Here is an 18,874-nt window from a genome sequence, read left to right on the forward strand (position 1 = left end):
CGCCGCCGCCGGGAGATCTCTTTTGTTGCCTCCGCAGCCAATCCAGGCTTTTGACGACACACTCCACTTGGGATATAAAAGGAGAGTCCTTCTTTCTTCTGGGCCCCCCTCCCCTGCGCCTTCCCCACCGCCGGCTCCGGCCCCCAAGAACTTCCAGCCCTTCTTCTCCCAAGAAGGAAGAGGAGGCAGCAGCGCAGGCATCCCTGCTCCATCCCCAGGCCGAGCCCTAGAGCCAGAGGCACAGAGAGGAAGAGAGAGGAAGGCAGGCAGGCAGGCAGGCGTCGAGGGGTCGTGCCTGGCTGGGCGGGGAAGCGAGGCTGGCCAGAGATGCTGGCGCCCAAGGCTGGGGTCCTCTGGTGCGTCCTGGTCCTGTCCTGGGAGCTGGGCGCCGGGGAGCCCGGGGAGAAGAAGGCGCCCACCGAGGGGGTCCCCGCCGTGGCCCCAGAGCCAGCGGCGGAGGAGCAGCAGCAGCAGCAGCCGCCGGGCTGCCCGGTGTGCCTGTGGCGCAAACACAGCAAGGAGATGCGCCTGGAGAGCATCAAGTCCCAGATCCTGAGCAAGCTGCGGCTCAAGGAGGCGCCCAACATCACCCGCGAGGTGGTCAACCAGCTGCTGCCCAAAGCCCCGCCGCTCCAGCAGATCCTGGACCTGCACGACTTCCAGGGGGACTCCTTCCAGCACGACGACTACCTCGAGGAGGACGAGTACCACGCCACCACCGAGACCGTCATCAGCATGGCCCAGGAGAGTAAGTCCCCTGGCCGACCCTTTGTTAGCCCCGGCGCCCTCCCGCCCTCCTCCCAGGGAGCAACGGCTGGGCTCCGGCGAGGGGCAGGTGGAGCAACTTTGCTCGCCTCGGGTTTGGTTTTGGGGGAGGGAGGGAGGGAGGAAGGAAAGAAGAGAAGGAAGGGAAGGGAAGGGGGGTGTCCCATCTCTCTAGCCCGCCAGGCCCCAGCTGGTCCTGGGCTTCATTGTTGCCCTGGGCCAGAGCGAAGAGCCAAGCGCTGCCATCCTCAGGGACCTCGGAGTGGAAGGGATGCGTGTGTCCTGTGTGTGCGCGCGCCTTGTGTGTGCCTGATGCTGGGGATGGGGTGTGTGTGTGTGTGTGTGCAAGGACCAGGTAGCCCCTCCTCCCCCAAGAGGCAGGTTAGCTCCCCTCCGGCCCCTGGCTCTCCAGCAGAGAGAGAGCATGAAAGGAGGGCTTGCTCCAAAGCCTCCTGCCCCCAGTCCCGCTCCCGCTCCTGCTGCTGGGGAATGAAGCAGGGACACCCCCCCCCCAGCCTTAGTTTCTTCCAAGTGGCACAAAGTTCTCGGTCAGCCTCGGGAGGGGGCAGGGAACCGACTCCGTGGATCCCTCTCTGCCTTTGGCAACCTTGGAGCCGACTCCAGCTCTTTTCGCCCTGCTCTTTGCGGAGCTCTCTCTTCGGCTGGGGAGCTGGGCTGTGCAAAAGAGGCGGCGGGTGTGTGTGTGTGTGTGTGTGTGTGTAGACTCTCCTTTGCAGGTGCTGCCTGCAAAGTCCCCCTTTGGCCAAAGCCAGCTCCACCTGAGGACGGCCAGGGGTTGCCGAAGGTGTCGCCTTGCCTGAGAGGGCTCCTGCAAGTGGGAAGGGGAGCCTGGTCGTCCCTTCTGTGGGGTCCCCTTTCGCCAGGGGCAAACAGCCCGAGAAGCTTGCCCGCCAGCCGGAGCCTTCGTGACCCGGCCCGCTAGCTCCCTCCTTGCTCCCTCGCCGGCTCTGCCAAGAGCCAGGGGGCCCTTTGTCCTTCTCCCCTTGTGCAAAATAAAACCCGTTAAAAAGAAAGGTTTGGGGGAAACAAACCGAGTCCTGCGGGTGGAGACAGCCTGGGCCTCTGGGCTCTGCAGGGTTTCTTGGGAGAGCGCCCTTTCCAAGTCCCGAAGGGGTGGAAGGGGAGAAAGCCCAGCAGCAGCAGCAGCAGCCCCCACCTCTGCGGGCGACTCTCAGGTTGGACCCTCGGCCAAGACTTCTTTAGGAGCCAGCTCTGGCCCCAGCGAGGTGGTTTTCCTGGGCACCCCGTTCTCTGAAAGGGCTGCCGCCCCTTCTTCTTCTCAGTTCTCCATAGAGTTCTCCACTGTGGCTCATAAAGGACAACCTGCAGAGCAGTTCAAGCTTTCTCTTAACTTCTCTGTGGGCGGTGACGGGTGGTAGAGGCACTGCCTCTGGACAGGGTCACAAGAAGGGACTCAACTAGAATGTAACACTTCTAAATGGTATGCTTCATGCTGCCCCAAGTCCACTTTGGAAAGATGAGGCAGGTGTTGTTCACACTGGTGCTGGGGGAGACAGTGGTTATACCCATGATTCAGTAAGGAAGCTCCAGGATGGATTTATCTTTTCTTTTGTACCCATCTTCATGGCCTGGCCTGTCTGGCTTCAGCTTCAGATTTCATGTTATGAATCTTGCTGCTTTGAAACCAGAAATGTCAAGAGATTCCACCTCAGCATCAGGAGGAACTTCCTGACAGTAAGGGCTGTTTGACAGTGGAACTCACTCCTTCAATGGAGAGTGGTGGAGTCTCCTTCCTCAGAGGTCTTTAAACAGAGGCTGGATGGCCATCTGTCGGGGATGCTTGGATTGAGATTTCCTGCATGGCAGAATGGGGTTGGACTGGATGGCCCTTAGGGTCTCTTCCAATTCTATGATTCTATGAAAAGAATCAGCTACTAGTTTGATGGTAGCAGCCCAAGCAGAGCAGCCCCTTGGCCTTTTCTCATTAGTTCAGTGTCAGTAGGCTAACACAGGTGAGGGCTGGGGCTGGGGTAGGAATCACAAGAAGATACCTGGCTAGCTGCTGTGTACTGTACTCGATAGCAGCAGGTCCCACCAGAGTTTATGTACAGCGGAGTAGCAAGCATCAGTAGCATTTTATCAAAACAGTAAAAGCCTGGAAATTTCAGTGGTACTGCAATCGTAAGTAACTATATCAAGACCCATTCCAGATCTTTACCTGAAAGTTGTGCTGGGCTTTATAAAGAAGTACTAGTGTTGACACATGACTACCTAGAACAGTCTTGAACATAATGCCTTCCCCTACATTGCTCTAAACTTGATGAAAAATATCCTTTGAATGGAGAGTCCTTAAATAATAACCATAACATATAATAGATGCTACAAACATTCTTAAAGGTTGGTCACATTTGATGGCTGAAAATCAAGTGATGACTTGCCTGTGGGAATGAGCCATCACAGGTACAACGCCATATAGGTAGATCATACAGATTACTAACATGACCTCAATGGACTGCTTTTCAGTGGAGTCTCATTTCATTCATTCCCGTTGCATTTATTAGGCTTATTCAATTGAAGCTATCGCCACTCCACTCCACTAAAACCAAGGGAACAAGGTAAATGCAGGTCAAATCCAGTTGTTAAAGTTTGATCAAGACTAACTTTATTGTGATTGGAGCTATCAAGTGTGTATTACTCAGTCATCCATGTCTGCATGTACATATATATGTATGTACAGTATATATACACAGGGCTTTTGTAGCTCCAACTTTCTGTGAAGGTTTACTTGAGGGCAGAATGCAGACAACAGCACCAAAGGGGTAAGCGGGATTTTGAATGACAAGTGTGTCATGACTCTTTTGGCTAGCAATGTTTTTGATGCTGCTGCTCAACCAATATTACAACACCCAGATCATGAATGTTAAATATTAGTAGTATGTCTAAATAAGAGTGATCTAGATTTTTATAAGGCAGTAGGAGTTGTTTGTTCATTATACAGCAAACAGCTCTGCTGGCACAGTCTTATTTGACTTCAGCCATGACCCACATAAAAAGAAAAACCTATGTGCACCACACTGCCAGCTCCTTGTATACCACAGAAAGAGTTTGCCTGAATCTGAAAATATTTGTTGCCTTATTCCTTTGTGGTATTTTGTGAACACTTTTGTTAGTATTTTGTAATTGCTTTACAATCCTTTGTTGTGTTGTTTTGCCTTATCGTGACCCTAAGATGAACCCATCATGGTGTTTTCTTGGCAAGTTTTCTTCCAGAGGGAGTTTTGCCATTGCCTTCCTCTGCAGCTGAAAGAGTGTGACTTGCTCAAGGTCACCCAGTGGGTTTCCATAGCCAAGTGGGGATTCAAACCCAAGTCTCCAGAGTCGTACTCCAATGTTCAAACCATCCCACTATGTGGGTTCTCAGTCTCATTATCTTATATTTTCCATCCTAGGAAGCCATGGACATAAAAACACAATAGATTCCAGAATGGCTAAATGTCTGTAAATCAATCAGTTCCCCATAGCTAATGTCCCATTAAAATGTGCAGCTGGATCATCAACCTAAATCCTTAAATCCCAGTGCCTCAAGAACAAGTGAGAGGAAGGGTAGTTAAAATGGGCCTGAGACTGAAGTTGGCCCGGAGAGAATGAAAGAGAGATGGAAATAGCTGATTTCTGTAATACCCTTAATGTCTGACTTCTTTAACCATGGCAAATTTTACAAGTACTGGCAAATATGTTACAGCAAAAATGACCCTGTGGTAAGCTTCCGCTTAATTTTGGAGGAATTTGTGCTGATTATACCAGCTCAATGAAATGGAAAGGGGTACGTCACATTTCTTGTCAAAAATCAGCAATGTGTCAGAAATAATGAAAAATGATTCATTGGTTATCAGTCAGATATCCAGACCAATATATCATTAATGAAATAACAATGAGGCAAACATTTAAATCCTTAGCAAGTAAAGTAGTGCTAGCACTCGAAAACCTGTAACACAAAGTTTTTTGTGGGGTTTTCAGGCTATGTGGCTGTGTTCTGGAAGAGTTTATTCCTGGTGTTCCACCAGCAACTGTGGTGGATGCTGGTGGAACACCAGGAGAATGCTGGCATGAAAAAGAATGGGGTATATATATACTGTGTGACCTTTGGTTGAGAGGAAGTAATTTACATGTTAATCTGTGTGTTGGTCTCTGAAGATGCCAGCCACAGATGCTGGTAAAACATCAGGAATAAACTCTTCCAGAACACAGCCACATAGCCCGAAAACCCCACAAAAAACTATGGATTCCAGCCGTGAAAGCCTTCGACTTCACACTATAACACAATGGTTGTATAGTAAATAAAGACAGAGGAAGAACTGTAAAAAAAAGTTGTAAGCTGAGACTCGACTGAAATTATGCTATACTGGAATTGTTTCTTAGTGTGAGTAACTCTTGCCTTCTTCATGATCACAGCTTCTAGTCTACCTTGACACTCCCTCTGGCTTCACCTTTTCAACTCTTTCAACTCACCTAGCTATTTCTGAATGTCTTCTGCTCCTGAGCATTGGACTAGTAGGTAGTATTGCAAAGAATGCTAGTTTGCTACAGTTTGCTCATAGATGCAATTGTTTGGCATTTACTGCCCTCTAACAGAAGAGTCTGGCAGGACAGGATGGAATGTGTATATATGTGTGTGTGTGTGCCTTCAAGTTGCCAGTCAACATATGGCAACCCCATGGATTTCATAGGGGTTCTTTTAGGCATTAGGAATTACATCCTTGGATGTAGGTACTGAGGAAGGTACTGACAAACCCACCTTGCCTAAAAAAAAAATAACAACCCCATTACTGGGTTTGCCAGTACCTTCTTCAGTACTTACATCTAAGGATATGATTCCTGCTACTGTTTCCCTCAGTACAGAAAGGCAGAGAAGAACAATGCAAGTAACTGTTGTTTTGTGTTTGTTTGCTAGGACAGGCTCAAGTTTGGGCCTACAGTATCACATTATATTGTGAAAGTACAACAGGCTTGGAAAATAATATGGTCACCAGTTCTTTCTCTTTTTCTTTTTCTGTAGAGAGGAAACATTATTGAGAACTCAAGTTGCAATGCAGCTTGATGTACTGGCCCCAGATATTTTGACCTACAACTCTCTTATCTCCCAGGTAGGATAGTCAACAGCAAGGAATTGTGGGTGTTGTGGTTCAAAACATTTGGAAAACCAAAAGTTCCCCACCCCTGTTGTAATGAATATAGAAGACTGTGGACGCAGGAGCTTGACAATGCTGGATGAAGAATCATAGAATCATAGAGTTGGAGGATACCACAAGGGTCATCCAGTCCAACCCCCTGCCATGCAGGAAATCACAATCAAAGCATCCCTGATAGATGGCCATCCAGCCTCTATTTAAAGATCTCCAAAGAAGGAGACTCCGCCATATTCGAGGGAGTGTGTTGCACTGTTGAACAGCTCTTACTGTCAAGATGTTCCTCCTAATGTTGAGGTGGATTCTCTGTTCCTGGAGCTTGCATCCATTGTTCCATGTTCTAGTCTCTGGAGCAGCAGAAAACAAGCTTGCTCCATCCTCAACATGACACCTCTTCAAATATTTAAACAGGGCTATCATATCACCTCTTAGCCATCTCTTTTCCAGGCAAAATGTCCCCAGCTCCCTAAGTCTTTCCTCATAAGCTATGCTTTCCAGACCCTTCACCATTTTGGTTGCCCTGCTCTGGACACTACTTGCAATATTGTCCCACTGCAAAGAAAACAATTCCAATGGAAATCCTTAGCTGGTTAGTTGTTAAGATGAGGTTTGACAGTGCCACCATCTTGGCAAATTCCTTAATCTTTGTACTATCATTGTATTCTAATCATCGCATTCTAACACTGACTGGCTTTTTTTATACTAAAAGTTCTTCCAGATATGTTGATTTCTCCATTGAAATCTGGCCTTAAAAAGAGAAGGTGAGTGAGGGACAGAATTATTCTACTTGCTACTCAGTAGGTAGTGTTATCTCCTACAGGGTTTCTATTATACCTGTATGTTTTCCGTCATCAAAAGCATCTTACTTGAAATATGTAGTGGTTATAGATCATGCAATACTATCCCCAGAGATATATTCAAGTCTTTTAGTCCAAGTCTCAAGTTTCTGCCTTCAAGTTCCAAGCAGAGTCTCAAGTCCTTGCAAGATACTTTCAAGTTGAGTCTCAAGTCTGGAGCCAACTTTTAACAGTAAAAAAAAAGGAGGCAGGGTGCATTTCTCAGAGGGAACTGCAATGGGCTTGAAGTGGGGGTTGAGGTCTGCTTGGCAACCAGTCCCCACAGGAGCCTTCTAAAGCTTTTCAAAAGCTTTAGAAGGATCCTTCCACCTCAAGCCCATTGCCTAACGCAGTTGCTATTCCCTTCTAAGAAATGCACCCCACATTTTGGGGGCAGGTCTTGCCTGCTGTTCCAAGTGAATGGCACTAGCAAGTCAGTCAGTAAAAATATAAACATCTCAATTCAAGTTGAGTCAGTATGTCATTTTTTCCAAGTCAAGTCCAAGTAAAGTAATTGAAGCGACTTAAGACTGACTTAAGTCCGAGTCAGTTGACTCAGGTCTACATCACTGACTATCTTCTTGTTTTTAGACAATGCCAAAATAGGTAAGGTTGCTTCTATTCCTCCATTGCTCTGTTTTTAACACCTGTATTTCAGATTAATCAGAGGTGTGATATTGCCACTAGAAGTACATCTTACTGTGGATAATCCTTTGACCTTTCTATGATTCTTTTTTATGGATTGTGAGAGAGGGAAGAGATCAGACAGGAGATGTCATAGTGATTTGCAGAAAACAATATAGAAACAGCACACATTCTTATGCACCGAGATAAGTAATATTGCTGTGACAGAATCCTTCCATTTAGAAGTATATGATAAGGAAAGCTGGATCATCCCTGTTTCTGTTGTAAGGATCCTAAGTGTCTCTGCATCACAATTAAATCCTGTCATTTTTGGCAAAATCTTGAACTTAATATAGACAATTTTAATAATAAACAAACAAACAAGCTTCATTTATATACCGCTTCATACCAAACTAGCAGTGTCTTAAGTGGTTTACAATTGTAAGCTAATTTGCCCCCAACAAGCTGCGTACTCATTTTAGCGACCTCAGAAGGATGCAAGCCTGACTCGCAACCTTGTGGTTTTGAGTGTGTGGCTGCAGTACAGGCATTTAACCACTGCACCACCAGGGCTCCTCTAATACTGATTCCTAAGTTCACACTTCCTCTACATCCTTGCATCCACTTATTCTTGTATACATCTTTTTGGCTTGCCACTGTATGATCATAGTTACTGTACAAATGCTTTTCCTGTTCAAGATTATGTGATATGAAACCACCTTTGACAATTTGGTACTGGTAAGAGACAGCATTTGTTTTCTGCCATTAGTTTTAGGGGAAACTGCCCCTTTTGTCTTACATTATTCCTGTAAGAGTAGAATCATAGAATCATATAATTGCAGAGTTTCCAAAAGAATTACCTACATCTTTAGATCTAAATTCTGATGCCTGCTTCTTGTCCCTACAGATTCCTATGCTGAATAGTGAACCAGACTCCACCCGTATCAAATTCCTCTAACAAATCTATAACAAATGGAGAGTAAGGATCCATTAGTGACTTATGGGAGCTTAGTGGCTGGATCATAACCACCTCTGGCCATGCCATCCTGAACATATCTGATCTTGGAAGTTAAACAAGGTTAAGCCTTGAGTAATTTAATAGGTTATTATGAATAGGTTTGGAAAACTGATCAAGCATAAAGGGCAAACAGTGTGTGTGTGTGGCTACTGGCTAAAACGGTAAGAATGAAAGGAAGGCCCTGGACAGAAACAAAACTCCACCAGAGCATGATTTTATTGTAGTTTGCTTGTGTATTCATTTGTGCTTCTCACAGAGTTTTTACTGCCGCTCAGTAATGGTGCACTCGATTATTTGGGTCTTGTGGGTGCTAAGACAAATCTGCTGGCTGATCACCAATTGCCTAAGCACCAAACGGAACTGTGCATGTTATCTCTTGCTTCTCTAGAAAGCAGTACAGAGTTGTCAGAAAAATTTGGTGAATTTTATTAGAAGCAGAAACTACTTCATCTTAAATTATATTCTCAAAAGTTTATGATTATCAATGAAACTGTCAGTATTAAGGCTGAAGTCAATAGTATATGGCAGAGGCAGGCTTCTCTGGGTTTTTTTTTAGTGAACATTTCACAAGATCAGCTTATAACCATAGAATCATGGAGTTGGAAGAGACCACAAGGGCCACCCAGTCCATCCCCATTCTGCCATGCAGGAAATCACAATCAAAGCATCCCCAACAGATTGCTATCCAGCCTCTGTTTAAAGACCTCTGAGGAAGGAGCTCCACCACTCTCCATTGAAGGAGTAAGCCCTTACTGTCAGGAAATTCCTTTTAATGTCGAGGTGGAATCTCTTGACATTCCTGGTTTCAAAGCAGCAAGATTCATAACATGAAATCTGAAACTGAAGCCAGACAGGCCAGGCCATGAAGATGGGTACAAAAGAAAAGATAAATCCATCCTGGAGCTTCTTTACTGAATCATCAGTATAACCAATGTCAGGCATCATCTTACATATTTTGTGCATAGCAACCAATTGTATTTTCAGATTTCACAGGGTAGATAGGACGAGAGGATGAACCAGATTCATCTCCATTTCCAACCCATGTTTTTAAATGTTCCCTTGCAACACTTGTGTGTTTTACTGGAGTAAAGTATTGTTCTGGAAATGGACTTCCTCCTTTATAGTTCTGGGCATGTAACAAACTCAAGCAGGGTTGCTCCAGGAAGCACAGTGAAGCAGTGTGAAAAGACCTACATTGTAGAAATAATGCAGCTTGACACCACTTTAAGTGCTGTAGCTTGATCCTATGGAATATTGGGGTTTGTCGTTTTATAAGGTCTTTTGCCTTCTCTGCAAAAAAGTGCAGGTGTTTCACAAAATTACAAATCCCAGGATTCTATAGGATGGAGCCATGGTAGTCAAAGTGGTGAAAAACTGCATTATTTCTACAGTGTAGATGCACCTCTAAAGTTACACTGGTTTGTAATTATTAAGAAGCTGTGATCTGTGCAAAGAGAAGAATTAGTGGACTGGTTGGCTTAATCAAATTGGATGGGGTCTGTTGATCAGTTGTGAGTCAATAGATATCTTGGGTTTGGAGTAATAAGGGTTCTTTTTCTGTATTACCAAATGGAATAAATACATCAACATGTTATGGTATGCCTTCAAGTCATTTCTAGGTTGTGGCGACCCTAAAGTGACTATCACAGTTTTTTCTTGGCAAGATTTCTTCAGAGGAGGTTTACCCTTGCCTTTTTCTGAGTCTGAGAGATTGTGGCTTGCCCCATGTCACCCAGTGGGTTTCCATGGCCAATGGGGATCTGACCCCTGGTCTCCAACATCCTAGTTGAATATCTAAACCACTATGCCATGATGGTGCTAATGCAATAACTACTAATTTCTAAATATATATATATATATATATATATTCTGCTTCACTGAAATTACAATCTGAAAAATGCAGTATGGATTCTGAAGTTCAGTCTCCCGCTGTTGGCTGGGGGATCCTGGGAATTGCAGTGTAACACATTTGGAGGGAAGGAGACAGTGGCATGTAGAGATCTGAACAGTGGGCTAAGATTCTGGGAGATCAGGATCTTACTTCCCACTCACTCATTGACACCCACTTGGAAACCCTAAGAGAATCACACTTTCTCAGCCTCAGAAGAAGGCAATGGTAATAGATTTTACCTAGAAAACTAAATCGCATAAAGTTGCCCTATGTTAAAGTCAGTGTGAAGGAACATAACAACAAACATCTGGAGCGTACCACTGTAACTGTTTTGCCTCACTGGTTAAATTAAGAAATTATTTCCAGCAAAATGAAAGTTGTGTACTAAGTAATTTAGGTCTTTCTTTCTATAAAGCAGTAGTGAGCAGCTTATTGCCCTCCAGCTTGTGAACTGCAACGCCATCATCCCTACACTTACAATATACAGAAATCCTAACAGGGCTGTAATCCAGTCCAATATCTGGAGGACCCTAAACTGCTTGTACGTGATATAAAGACCTGTAATCTGCAACAGGAAAAAACACAAAACCACAAATGGTTTTCCTTCCTTCCTTCCTTCCTTCCTTCTTCTGTCTTTTGTGAATTTCACAGGCCATGGGGTGGAAATGTATATTGATATTTTCATTGGACTATGAGAAGTGACAGCAATGTTGCAAGCAAGATCCTTGCTTAAAGATCCCTTTGCCCCTTTAGGCTCTCAAATTATACTCCTTTGACCCTGAGTTTACGGAGACAGTTATTTACAGACCCGAGAACAGTTAAAACACAAAACAGTGTACAAATTGTGCATGCTGGGTACTCAGAGCAAAAGAACAATATCCCCACAATTCAAATAGATCCAAAATAGTGGGTCAGGCCTCTGCATTGGGCTTAGCTGCCATGACTAGCCTTCTCAGAAAATTGCTGAGAAATTTAAGCAAATCAGAAAACTGAGAGCTATGAAATCCTCAAAAGGAGTAATTCACCCTGAACTGCTGTACTTTAAATCAACTCAACACACTGCATGCCTGAAAAAGAAAACATGGCCTCTGAACCAGAAGGCAAAATGGCCACAACAGAAAAGCAGCAATAGCAGACTTACAAAGACATACTGTAGTTGGGAAGCAAGATATTTAACCCAGATAAATGATCATAATTCAGTCCTTTAATGTGAAAAGCCACACATTCCTATCATAAGGTTACATGAGAAGAGAGATTAACAGATCCAGGACTCTGAAAATACATCAATAGATGATCCCTGCCCCAAACTGCACAGTTATAATATTGGGCTGGAGAGGAAGAGAAAGAACAACAGTAGGACACAATGCCCCATAGTGTGGATTGGCACATGTATCAGAACCATAAGCTTGATATCTCTGTTCATCTTGCTCCCCTTTCATTAAACGGGTGGTTCTGGAAGAATCTACGATTCCAAATGTTCATTTGAACTGAGAAGGGGGGTGGCGTATGGTTTGGAACATGTGAAGGCTGAGCGGAAGGAAGGGGTGTTGGATGGGAAGGTGTGGGGGGCACAAGTGTGAGGAATTGCAGTAGGGAGAAGGACTTCCCTCCTGGCCAATTCTACAGCTCATTGAGAAATTTCCTTCTCCAGCATTAATAGACTTGGATGGCTTTGAAATTTTACTGCCCATAAAATCGGCTACACGCTGAGGCTTTTTTCTGTGTTAAACGTTTGCTGCTCCTCCCCACAACCATCCTTCTCCCTTCAACAATTTGTTCCCCCTCCCTCAAAAAAGCCAGCTTGCACACACCACCCAGAGTGAAATTGACAAAAGTAGTCCAATCTGATTTTAATTAGCCATCTGGAATGATTCCCCTTGCCCTAGGCTTACTGGATTGTCTGGAGCTGATCCATTGGGCCCCCCATCACATCTCTTGGAATCCTTCTCATTCTTCTTCCTTCCCTTTCCTGTGGATGATAATTATGATTTTCGCTGCTCACCTTCTTTCATGGAGCAACTGTCTGTGCATGCGTTAGTATTTTTATGGTTCCTGAACAGAAGGAAGGGAAGGTTTTATAGGCAGTTGGGCCATAAACCTTTCTGGGTCCCTGCTCCTCACTCCTTCTGTCCTGTCCTCCCCCACTTTTTTAATCTAAAGCGTACGTTTCCCCCACCCATAGACTAGAAACTAGGGAAGGATAATTGGGTTCTAAACCATTTATTGGCTATCCGTGACCCCTGCTGACCTTTCGTTTGGGCATTGGAGGTGGGGAGGGGAAGTTAATGAAGTACCTTGAAGGGAGATTGGGGGGTGACAGTGTGAAATCCACCAAATGCTATTCTCTCTGCATCAGTACCACATTCTGACAGTTTGGAGAAAGTCTAAAAACAACAATGAATTCAAAGCTACTTTCAGACATAATTACTTTCTGGGCATATAGGTGTTTGTCTGGAAGAGTGGGGCAGTGTTTTGAAAATGAAGGGTATCAGGAGAGCTGGGGTGATCAGTACTAATATACTGGAGCAATGGGGTTGAAGTTGGAACCATGAGGGATGGACAGAGTTATGGCTTCAGTTGTGTTCCTTTTTAACAAGTTGTGGAACAGAGAAATCCATCAAAATGAAGAGAAAACCAAATGCTGCACTGTCTTGAGTGAAAGGCAGGATATAAATAATGTAAATAAAATAATAAATTAATAAAATTGAGTAGAATAAATAAGATACCCATATTAACTGCAGACCATTAACGTGAAGACTATATTTACAACACATTTCCTCAAATTTCTATTACTGTATTAAAGCAAATTCACTGGCATTTTCCTGTTGATTGTGAACGTTCATGGCAAACTCCACCAACTAGTGGGCTTCATATTGAGTTCCTGCCTCTGTCTCTCTGAAGTGGAGTTGTAATTTACATCCCTCTTCCATGTGGAAATAACTGTATAATGATTATATGATCACAAATGGAACTTTATGGACATTCTAGGCAATTCTCTGGTAATAAATATTCATATATGGGAGTTCATGATAGTCAGGAGTATCTTAAAAGTGAGAAATGCTAATAGGCAACGGAGAGAAAGTAGAATTTCTCAGCTTTGCATCTCTTTCCCAAAAGGAAAACAGTAGTCAATTTGTGAAGGGTTGTATGGGAAACCTAGCAGATAGATACTCTAAAGGAATTCAAGTATCCAGGGCCAGATGAACTGCATCTAGGGGTCTAAACAAACATACAGACGTAATCTTAGAGTCTTTGTCCATGAGAATTCTTTGAAATGGTAAGGTCCTGTGAGACTGGTGGCACGCCAATATTGTCTGCATCTTTAAAAAATGGGGAAAAGAAGACCCAAAGAACTACTGACCAATGAGTCTGACATCAATATATGAAAGATTCTAGGATAAGCAATTAAAGAGTCAGTCACTGAATACTTGAAAAAAAATAATTAGTACAAAAGAATGGGTTTCTTAAAAACAAGCAAAATACATAAGAAAGGGGGGAAAGGGGGAAGAAGGGAGAGAGGGAGGGAAACAGATAATCCACCAAAAAAGTAAATATGAAAATAAATGATATAAATAATTTGAAAAGAAAACAGGGTAACAATAAACACAATCAGCCAAAGCCTAACGGCAATGAAATATAATTCATTACATAACAAGATAATGGGCAGCTGCATAGTAAAATAAGCTTATACGGTACATACAATATTGCGGGCAGCTAGATAATAGTAGTTTCAACCTAAAATAGAGAAACCCATTGCAGTTTTTTTGTGGGTTTTTCGGGCTATGTGGCCATGTTCTAGAAGATTTTCTTCCTGATGTTTCGCCTGCAACTGTGGCTAGCATCTTCAGAGATGTCAGCCATAGATGCTGGCGAAACGTCAGGAAGAAAATCTTCTAGAACATGGCCACATAGCCTGAAAAACCCACAAAAAACTATGGATGCCGGCCATGAAAGCCTTCGACTTCACCATGATGCACACATGGGTCACAAATACATTACAGCCCATTTCATGGTTGTACCTGGAAAAGCCAACTGTATACAGTCCCCAAGCCATATGTTATTGGCAAATTGTGCTGAGGAGTTGTACAGGCTGAAACAAGTACCATATATACTCGACTATAAGTCAAGAAATGTATGCCTCAAAATTGACCCTAAAATCCTGGGTTGACTTATATACGGGTCAATAACTAGTACTGCTTAGAAAGGTCCTAAAACAAGCACCCTTCTATCCACTGAATCACCCCTTAAAAATCTTTCTTCCACCAAAAGCATCTCTCTCTCTCTCTTTCTCTCTCTCTCTCTCTGTGTGTGTGTGTGTGTGTAAGAGATTCCCAGTCTGATTTGCAAGGCTTCTCTTCCCATGGAAAAAACACCTCATTGAACACCACTTCCTTCCTTCCCCAGTCTGATATGCAAGCCTCCTATTCCCATAGAAGAAACACCTCATTTAACACCACTTGCTTCCCCCTTCTCAATCTGATGATAAAACCTCTCCTCCAGCACCTGGGAATTGGTATTAGGTAGTTGGAAGAGTTCCAGAGAAGGAGAAGGAGGGATGGAACTGGTATTTTCTTCTTTCCATCCTTTGTTATAGCCCCCTAAGTTTTACCCTCAACTTATCCACAGGTCATATCCAAATCCATGATTTTGACCATGAAACCTTTTCTTGACTTATACATGAGGTCGACTTGTACACGAGTATATGTGATAGTCTGCATTTGTTTCAGCTGTAAGGTGTCAGCATCTGTGGAGTCTGGAATATTTCATCCATGACTGCTGGACAATTATGGAAAGTATTATCTTCTAACTACTGATGAGCAACTTTTGAAACAGCTTCATATTTCTGGAAGCAGTCATAAAAAATATCAGTTCCTTATTACAACATGTACAACTCCTCAGCACAGTTTGCTAGTGACATATGGCTTGTGGTTGGCTTTTCCAGCTACACACATGAAATGGACTCTAATGTATTTGCCATTTCCAATCAGCACTTCCATTGAGAAAGACTCCTATAAACACTGGGAGACCAATTTATGCTGCCAGTGGAATACCAGTACTGTTATATATATCTCTGTCTGTGTCCATGCCTTAAAGTTACCTGCTGACTTAGAGCGACCCCATTAATTCCATAGGGTTTTCTTAGGCAAGAAATACTCAGAGGTGGCTTTACCAGTTACTTTCTCTGAAATATAGCCTACAGCACCTGGTATACAGTATCTGCTCCACACTATTTCATATATCAAAATGAATAGAGTAGGGTTGTCATACCCTCTAGGTTAGCTGGATTTACTGAATTCTGGGCATGCTACTCAGTGTAAGTTTGGACCATCATCTGGCCCAGACTCCAAACTTTCATTTAAAAATAGGAAATCTCTAGCTTTTGTAAAAACTAATATATAGAGCAAGATGTGGAGGACATATTGTGAAATTGTTCTGCAAGAAACAAGTCCTCCCTGCCTTTCAGTCACAAGGCAAGGAACAGTAAGTCATGTCAGAAGTGTAGGGGTGTCCTAAAAAGGTGCAAGGGAAGGAGTAGGGGAGAAGGGTGAATGAGGAATGTGAGTGTCTGAGTTCAAGGAACAAGGGAGGGATACCTTACAAGGGTGCAAGATGAGATGAGGGAGAGAGTAGCAAGGATGGAAGACTGCAATGAGGTGTGGGGTGGAAAGCAGGGTGCAAGAAGCAAGGACGGATGCATTGTGAAAGTGAAAGGCAAGACAGCAAGAAAAAAGGATGAGAAAGCAAGGGAGGGACCCATTGCAAGGGCATGAGGTGAAATGAGAGAGGGAGTAGGAAGAATGGAAGAGTGAATAGTGTGGGTGGCAGAGTGCAAGGAGCAAGAGAGGGCCCTGTAAGGTGGATCTGCTGAGTGGCAATGCTGGCCCAGCATCACGCAGTACATTCCATGATCAACCAGAGATTTGAACTTGGATCCCCCAGTTCCAAGTCCAGTAGTTGAAACATTACTCAGTACTAGTTCTCTTAGATGAGTTGTAATTGTAAAGAATACTATGACAGGATGAAATACAGCAGAAAAAAGTGTCATGATTAATGTACCAAATCTGCATAATTAGAATGCAAATTAGAGTGATCTGCATACAGTGACATTCTGACAGCCCTTCATACTTACATCTTTGGATTCAACTATACATGGCTTTGAAATATTAAAAAATATTCAAAAAAATCCAAAAAGCAAACTTTGATTTTGCCATTTTATATAAGGTACATCATTTTATTATATATAATGGGACTTGAGCATCCTCTGATTTTGTTGTCCTCAGGAGGTCCTGGAACCAAACCCAAGCTACCAAGGGTCCACTGTAGTTAGAAAATGCAGGAATGCCTCTTAAATTTGAGAAAATGGATTATGCCAATCCAGATTAGAGCAATCTCAGTCACTTAAGGGGCTGTACAGACCACTCCTAAGGGGTGGCCTGCCTGTTTCCTTACCAGATCAGTGCCAAGGCAACTACATGCCGTGGCCCTTATCTGGCCTTTCTGCGCTGCAGAATGGGCGCCGTAGCTGCCAGTGCCATGGCTTTTTGGGACCCCTTTGGCACTGCATCCTTTGGATGCAGCACCAGAGGAGTGCTGTGACACCACCCGCCATCTGATATGGCGTATGCTGTCACGCCGGTATGGGGGCAAAGTTGGGGCGTGCGTTGTGCAGACACCACACCCTTACTCCATCCCCATGCTGGCCTTTATGGCTGGTCTGTACAGCCTGAAAATTTGTCAGCCTGGAGGACTACTTTAACACAGGACAGTCAAAATGAGATGCTAAGAGTGATGTTTTAAGGCATGTTGTCCTTCAAATATCTTGTTGAACTGCTGAACTGCTCCAAGCAGATCCATTAGTGTAAGAAATTTGGAGAGATGCAGTCCAAAAACATCTGGAGGGCCACATTATGCCCATCCCTGCTTTAGGGAGTGATTCTATATATTTATATTTTTCCCCCAAAGATCAATATTCCGCCTTTCTCCCATAGTGGGATTCGAGACGGGTTACAATATAATATTTGTGAAAGCTATAACTCTCTAAAGGACTTTAAAAAAATGGGTGATGTCAGCAAGATGACCTTGGTTTGCTAACAAATGAATGGTCAGAACCAAAGTATGAATTATGTTAAATAAGCTAGAGCAAGCCCTGGCAAAGCTAAAACTATTTTCTGTATTATCTAAGTGTTTCTCATGGAAGAAGCTGGAGTGTGATAGTCTGTTTCCTGTGACTCTTTCTTCTCAAAACACAGTAATTGATTCTGTGTTAGAAAACAAGGCAGTAGCATTCATATACCCAACTTTAGAGAAATTCAGGTTATAGGAATTGAGCCAGTATGAGAAGCAGAATATTGTTTGAGCTATAGGAGATTTCAGAACCCAGCCAAGATGGATAAAAGAGTGCAGTTTGTATGTCCATGGGTCAGTCTTTGTGCATCAATGTTCTCACAAAAGAACCATGTAGCTTATTACGATTCCGAGATATGCAAACCACTTCAAATAAATTTCAGCACAGAGCTTTTGTGCTCTTAATTGGGCCCTAGAGATAGGGAAAAGCCTATACACTTATAGATGTGATGCTGAGAGAGAAATATAAGATGTTCCATCCATTAAATTATCAAGAAAATTTTAAAGAAGGAAGAAAGAGGAAAAGACCCTCCAAATCATTTAAAAATAAAACCCAAATATTTACCAGAATGTGTAACCAGCCATTGAAGAGAATGCCCATAGATGAAGCAAATTCTTTGTCAGAGATGGGTAGTGGATTTAATGCATGCATGTGGGTGTTTGAAGGGGATGAAGAAAGCCTGGGATAAGACTGTGAGTATCATTAGGATAGTGTCTACTATGCATGCCAATCTACAAAGCCCTACATGACTTGGGCCCAGAGTATCTATAGGACTGTTTCTTTATGAGCATGCATGCTCTTTAAGACCTGCTGAGGAGGCTCTCCCTTATATCCCACAGAAAGTGAAGGAGGTATGACTGGACAGAATGTCAAGAAAGTTTTCTAAAAGTTGGTCACACCCAATCTACAGATAATTCTCTGACTTAAGAAGTTTTTTCCCCTTCTGGTGGATTGCTTATTCTTATAAGACTGATCTTTTCTTTTTAATTTGCTGGCTCCCCCCCCCCCCCACACACACACAATTTTCATTTCTTAATTCTCCTAACATGATTTAAGCATTGGCTTTTGTAGAAGTATGTTGAAAAGAATTTTACAGCTGTCTTGATTTTCACTTGGAATGAGATTTGTAAGAAACCATCCACTGGTTATTGAAAATGGGTAGGAATTCTTATGGGTTCAGTAATATCATGATCTGTATTTGTAACAAAAAATAATAAAGGAAAGTTTGTGAACTATATTCCACTTATGTCCCATAGAAATTTCACTATGCAACTCTTGACAATTTACAGTTTACAGATTGAGACAACAACAGTGCTCTAGAACTAAGGTCAAACACTTTACAAATTAAGTATAATCTACACTACTAATCTTGCACTTCCAACATCTAGGCCAGATATAATAATAATAATAATAATAATAATAATAATAATAATAATAATAATAATA

At 43.3% G+C, this 18,874-nt stretch overlaps 1 protein-coding gene across 1 annotated transcript in view; it reads left to right on the forward strand.

Moving 5' to 3' along the window:
• The first annotated feature begins 37 nt into the window (after positions 1-37).
• GDF11 (growth differentiation factor 11) overlaps positions 38-18,874 on the forward strand; it is a 37,609-nt gene continuing 18,772 nt past the window's right edge. The window contains exon 1 of the mRNA XM_042453945.1: positions 38-748. Coding sequence (XP_042309879.1) covers positions 328-748 — 421 coding nt within the window. The 5' untranslated portion in view covers positions 38-327. The remainder of the gene's footprint in view (positions 749-18,874) is intronic.

The sequence above is a fragment of the Sceloporus undulatus genome, chromosome 2 (assembly GCF_019175285.1).
Source record: "Sceloporus undulatus isolate JIND9_A2432 ecotype Alabama chromosome 2, SceUnd_v1.1, whole genome shotgun sequence".
NCBI lineage: Eukaryota > Metazoa > Chordata > Lepidosauria > Squamata > Phrynosomatidae > Sceloporus > Sceloporus undulatus.